The 6,376-nt window shown below is 35.9% G+C and overlaps 1 protein-coding gene across 1 annotated transcript; it reads left to right on the top strand.

Annotated features, from left to right (window-relative positions):
- Positions 1-424: 424 nt before the first annotated feature.
- Positions 425-1,953, top strand: LOC127790817 (pseudo histidine-containing phosphotransfer protein 6). Its single transcript, XM_052320513.1, has 5 exons — positions 425-670; positions 821-951; positions 1,118-1,261; positions 1,341-1,413; positions 1,526-1,953. Exons 1-5 carry the CDS (start codon positions 602-604, stop codon positions 1,577-1,579), a joined length of 471 nt encoding a protein of 156 aa, XP_052176473.1. The 5' UTR covers positions 425-601; the 3' UTR covers positions 1,580-1,953.
- The last annotated feature ends 4,423 nt before the right edge of the window (positions 1,954-6,376 follow it).

Below are 6,376 nucleotides of genomic sequence, written 5' to 3'. Positions count from 1 at the left end.
TATGTAGAAAAGGAAAGAAAAAGGAAGCTGGATAAGAAAAGACAAGAAGAAGAAGAAGAAGAAGGCTAGAGAGAGAGAGAGAGAGAGAGAGAGAAGAGACTAGTGCAGGGACTTGTCGGGCGGGTGGGCGGAGGCTAACGCCGCGCCTGCAGCAGAAAAGCAGACAGCACGCGGAGGTGACTGATCAGTACGGCCTACAGCAGCTGCGCCACCGCCACCTCTGCGGCTTGGTCCGGCTGATGCCCCGCATTAGCCTCGATCCGACCCAAACTCCACGCCCCGCCCCCTTTCTTTTACCCTTATATATAGATATGAATGAATTATAGATAGGTAGATAGATCACTCCACCAACCAACTTCGACTTTGATCTTCTAGATATATAATTCTATTCTTAAACCCATTCACCGTTACTACTGACGAACGATCGATTACTCGTCAGCAAAGCCAACGCAGTAACTATATATATAAAAGCTTCTTCCCTTGCATGAGATATATATCACTACTCGTCATTCTTTGATCAATTAAGCTGTGTTTGTTGGGAGTACGTACGTAGCGAAACATTCATTCATTAAGAATAGGCAAGACGGGTCTGCCTCTGTGGATGCTGGGGTTGGGTGCGGACCGGTTGCGAGCCGACATGAATCGTTTGCTCGCTTCTCTCTTTCACCAGGTGATCTGTGCATATATATATTGCTCGTTGCAGCTTGTTTTTTTTTTTGTTCTCTATGTGGTCATTACATTAGATCAATTAATACAAGAAAAGTAGTCTAATTACTTACGTGGGTGCATGCATATATGGTGGTTTAACTACATATACTAGGGAGTACTGGATGAGCAGTTCTTGCAGCTGCAGCAGCTTCAAGACCACAGTTCTCCCAACTTCGTCTCCGAGGTTGTCACAATCTACTTCCACGAGTCCGAGAAGCTACTCAGCAATCTCCGACAACTCCTGTACAAATTCACCCTCCCTGCCTCTCTCTCCCTCTCTGTACATGTGTATCATTAATTCATCGTACGCAATTAATGTCATGTTGAATATATATATATATAAATATATATATGTCGAATGAATTAAGAGATTGATTGATTAATTGTAGTATTGTTGATGATGATGCAGTCTGGATAGGGAGTTCTCGGATTACAAGAAGATGGGAATGCACCTGAATCAGTTGATGGGCAGCAGCTCCAGCATTGGTGCCAAAAGGCTCAGAAACATTTGCGTAGCCTTCCGTGCCGCCACCGAACAGAACAACAGAAATGCGTATGCCCGCCCCCGGCCTTTCCATCTTCATACTTAATTTGTATGATGTAAAATATCAATATTTTCATCCTTTTTTCAGATGCCTGCGGGCTCTTGAGCTGCTGGAGCACGAATACTGCTATCTCAAGAACAAACTGCACGAACTATTCCAAGTAAGAACATATATTAATTAATAATTAATTAAATACTTCTTCCTGCAGCCTTGATCAATGATATATATAGATATAGAATGCTAAATTCATTTCCTTTTGGAGCGTGATACAGATAGAGCAACAGCGAGTACTGGCGGCCGGAGTTAGGTACCCAATGCAGAACTAGTGCTTAAACGCAAGCCATGCATGAAATTAAGAGGTTTTGACTCTTGACGTTGCGACCATTGATATCTACTAATTATTAATGACGAGCCATGCAAGAAGAAGAAGAAAAAGAAGAGAAGGAAAAGGGTTGTTGGCACGCAACGCAGCTTGTACGTGCGTATGGGCTGCATGATGAGTGCATATGTTGTCACCTTTCTCTTAATAATATTGTAGAGTGAGTGAGTGAGTGATATTCTTTTTGGAATGTCTTAGGGGCTTGTTTTTGTTGTAATGCATGTGTGTGTATCTAAAAGGCTCATTTTCTGCATTGGGGGAGATTCTGCTTTCAGCTGCTAATTGGTACTTCCTCTTCATGGAACTGTTGCTGTCTCCCTCCTTCATCACCAGCGCACACACATATCTTCCCCCCAGAATCTGAATCTAGTAACAAGAAAAGTTTTTTTCAGGTCAGGCGTTTCCGAACCAAACCAATGTTATGAAATTTATTTATATATTTTAAAAGTTTTATAAATCTTATGTATATATTATTGTTTAAATAATAATAATAATAATAATAATAATAATAATAATTAATCTGATATTGACTAAATCAATAAGATAGTCATTAATTGAGTCAAAAATCTTATTATTTATTTGTTGTAAGCTAGGTCATTATTATTTATTTGTTGTAAGCAAATCATCTTTAAGTTGAAGTTCATTGCTGATAAATTTTATTTTATTTTTGTTTATTCTTATCCCTTCAACGAGGTGGCGATATTGTTGGCAGCATAAATGCAATGCCAACATTCCAATTTTTCACTATAAATATCCCATCATGGCGAGAGTCTGAGATCACCAATCTACCAACAATTCTCTCATCGTTTTTTTTTTGTTTTTTTTTCAATTTTTCTATTTCCTTTATTTTGAGAAATATTGTTGAGTTTAATTTCCTTATTATTTATATTGTCTTGCTACCATTGCTCTGTAACTTATAGTACAAGAAGAGGTTCTTGTATCTTGGAGATAGTTGTCGTTGATATTATTATTGTATGTGACGAAATCTACCTTTAAAACAATAGAAAAAAGTTTAATTGGGAATCTACTCGTTACATTTTATTAAATTTTAGATATTTATCGGACCAATAACAAAACGACACATCATTAAGTTATGAAGCTTGGTGGGTTCGTGTAATGCCATCCCAATCAATATATGTTTCATGTTTGGGTGTGTGAAGATGTCCGTATCTGGATATATGTGGATGTGTTTAATTTATAGCTGCAATAGTAGTGGAGAGTGTTGTGTGTTAACTGCCAAACACAATAATCATCGGATAATGCTAGACCCACAACTTCCTTGACAATTCATGGCGAAATTATAAATTTACCCTCAACATAAATTCAACCCAAAACCCATCCAAAAGTTTTGAATATCCGCCCAAGCCTCTTCTCTCTCTCTCACCCCTATTCGGATGCCCCATTGTCATCAACGTATTCTCTATATCTCTCTCGTTCTCCCCCATGGCCATCCAGACCTCCATTGCGTAGTGTATGACCTGCCGGCAGTGCATGACTGGCAATTGATTGATCTCGCGTCGGCGCACTCTCTCTCTCTCTCTTTCTCTCTCTTGTTCTCGCCTGTGGTGGTCAATTCAGTCCTCCATCACATAATGTGTGACCCGCAGTTGATCTTACCCTCTTGCTCTCGCCGTCGATCTCTCATTCTCACCATCCGTTCAGTCCTCCATCTCGCTGTCGATATGTCCGTCGAGAGCTTGCCTTCATCTCCTTCTCTTATTTTCTCTTTCTTCTTCCTCCCTCTTTCTTTCTTCTCATTCTCGTCGCCGTTTCAGCCGTCGTCGAAACCTCCATCTCCCCCCCCCCCTCTCTCTCTCTGGCCAACAGTTTCTTCTCTCCATTCGTCGTTCCCTATCGTTTCAGTATATTCTACAAAATATAAATATACACAAACTAAGTATATATATTACATAAAAGATTTATATATATAAATATACACAAATATGTTTTTTAAATATAACTATAAACTAAAAACATATTATACAAAATTACATAGACCAAATTATACCCATTTTGTAACTTTAAAAATTTTGGCTTGTAACATGTTGAAACTTCTAAGAGCATAGTTTGGCTTGCTATTTTTAAAAAAATATTTTGCAGTTTTGTTCTATTTTTTAATTTATAAAATGAAAATCAAACTATAAACTATAATTTTATAATATTTATTTTTAATAAAAAGATATAATCATATATATCAATCACAATACAATTATATTTCTTCTCTTTGTCATTCATACAAAGCATAAAATTTTATGTATTTTGTAATTAGCTTATGTATAAATAATTATATATATTTTTATGTTATTATTTATTTATATTGCTAGAATTAAAAGGTAAACAATTGTATGTAAAGTTATACAAAACCATAATATTATATTTCATGTTATGCAAATAATACAAATAAATAATAAAATAAAAATATACTTTTAACCCGAAATATGTTATTTATTTATATCTCTATTTAGTTTATATTTTTATTTAAAAAATATGTATATTTAACCCAAAGTTATATACAAATACATTTTCAGTAAATATATTATATATTTATATATGTGTTAGTTTAATTTTTTTAAAAATTAGAAGCAAAATGATCAATGTTTTTGGTTGCCAAATAGATGAGAACAGTGTTGATGGCGGTGACTTCAACGGTAATAGAGGCGGATATGACGGTGGTGAACGGCGGCGTGAATGATAGAAGAGAGAAAGAGGGGAAGGAGAAAAAGAGAGGGAGAGAGAATGAGAAGGAGGCGAGCTCTCGACGAACAAATCGACAACGAGATGGAAGACTGGATGAAAGGTGAGAGCGAGAGACCGACGGCGAGAGCAAGAGCACGAGATCGATAGCAGCAATGGGTAGAGAAGACGTCGACGATAGCAATGGATGGAGGAGACGTCGACGATAGCAATGGATGGAGGAGACGTCGATGATAGCAAAAAGGGGCCAATACGAGTAGGTGAGAGAGAGAAAGGGAGCGAGAGGCAGGTGGAGGAGAAGTCAGCGACAGCAATGGGTGGAGGAGAAGCCGACGACAAAGACAATGGAGGAGAGAGAGAGAGAGAGTGAGGAAGAAGGCACGAATATTTAAATTATTGAGTTTTTGAGTTCAACTTATCATAATATTTTAATATCAAAATATCGTAATAAAATAAATTGTCAACAACGTTGTCACAATAAAATTGTTCATGTAGCATTATCCATAATCATCAGCAAACATGCATGTATGAGCCCATCTGTCCATCAGTCCATAGCTACCTGTCTACCTACCTCCCACCCTCAATCCTCAAATGTGTCCGGCCACATTTCCTTAGAGTACGTGGTGGAAGAGTAAGATGAAGGGAGGGTACATATATATGATGATTCGTGGCCATCAACTAATGTTAATAGTCATGATAATGTTGATATAAGCGAACCAAAGCAGAGCAGAGGCCAATTAAGGATGAATAACGTAGATTGAATTGCCCTTGGAGAGTCCAGAATTTCAGAGATATAAGTAACAAATATACTGTTGTGTTGGTTTATTATCTGGAGCAGAGCACCATTCAGATCATTAATTAATTTCACTGGGCTTATCCCATACCATCAAAAATATATTTTATCTTCTCATTTATATCGAATAAGTAAAGAACTCAATTATTTATATTACTAGTTTCACATAAACACCACAAGTTTAGACAATTAAAAATATAAATTTTTCTATCTATACTATGCAAGAGCCAGATTTTGTGGGTTTACAAGGGTGGTTATTCTAATAATAACTATACGGCATGAGCATCGAAGATCTACTGTTTTAAAATATCCAAAAATTCATAGTATAAGTCTAATCTTAAAGCTAATAAGATATGAAAAATATTGCTTACGTTGGTGTCAGAGCTTCTTGCTTGCATTTCTCTGTTAGATCATTTTAATGGTTGTCTTTTTATTATTTTTCAACCATATTTTTTTAGATGGGATGTTTTATATGAAGAACTTTTTTTTCTTTTTTTTTTCTTCATAAAATCACGTTAAATAAAAAAAGTAATATGTATATATAAAAATATACATAATACATATATAAATATACATATATTTTCTTCTTGGAACAGTGGGTTTGGCAGTAAGAGTAACCGTGGTGGCTACAAGTTGCAGATCCGTCAACTTTCGACTTCCCCACTGCAAGTAATCAGTGCCGTCTCTAGACATGGGCCTAAAAATGAGGGGCTCAAAATCACTAATTATTTAAAATTTATTTTTTAATTTTTGAGATACAACCAATTGCTTTTGTGCTATATATAGTCAATAAGATAGCTTGTGGGGCTTAACTATCATATTTAGGACTGACAGGGTTTGTTATGTTACATGCCTCATTAACTGTTTTCTTAATGGCTGAGAGTGTGCAACATAGGGGTGTTCACGGTGTGATTTGGCTGGTCTGAACCATTTTCAACAAGTTAAACCGCTAGTGTAGTTTTCTGATAAAATCATACCGCAGTCTGGTTTGGGTGCGGTCAAACCGCACCAAATCGTACCGCATTTGCGGTCTGATTTGGTGTTGTTTACCGCGGTCTGAAAATAATTATTGACAACATAAAATATATTATAAAAATATTAGAAAGAATAATTATATATTATTATAAACTATTATAATCTGTTGACAATTATAATAGTTATATATTATTATAAACTTGTTATATATTATTATAAAAATATAAGGTGATTTTTATAATAATAAGAGTTGTAGGAGTTGTTGGGGTGATTTTTATAATA

This window comes from Diospyros lotus, chromosome 14 (assembly GCF_014633365.1).
Source record: "Diospyros lotus cultivar Yz01 chromosome 14, ASM1463336v1, whole genome shotgun sequence".
NCBI classification, from domain to species: domain Eukaryota; kingdom Viridiplantae; phylum Streptophyta; class Magnoliopsida; order Ericales; family Ebenaceae; genus Diospyros; species Diospyros lotus.
Note: the sequence above shows the minus strand (reverse complement) of the source record. Positions and strands in the feature narration are given on the sequence as shown.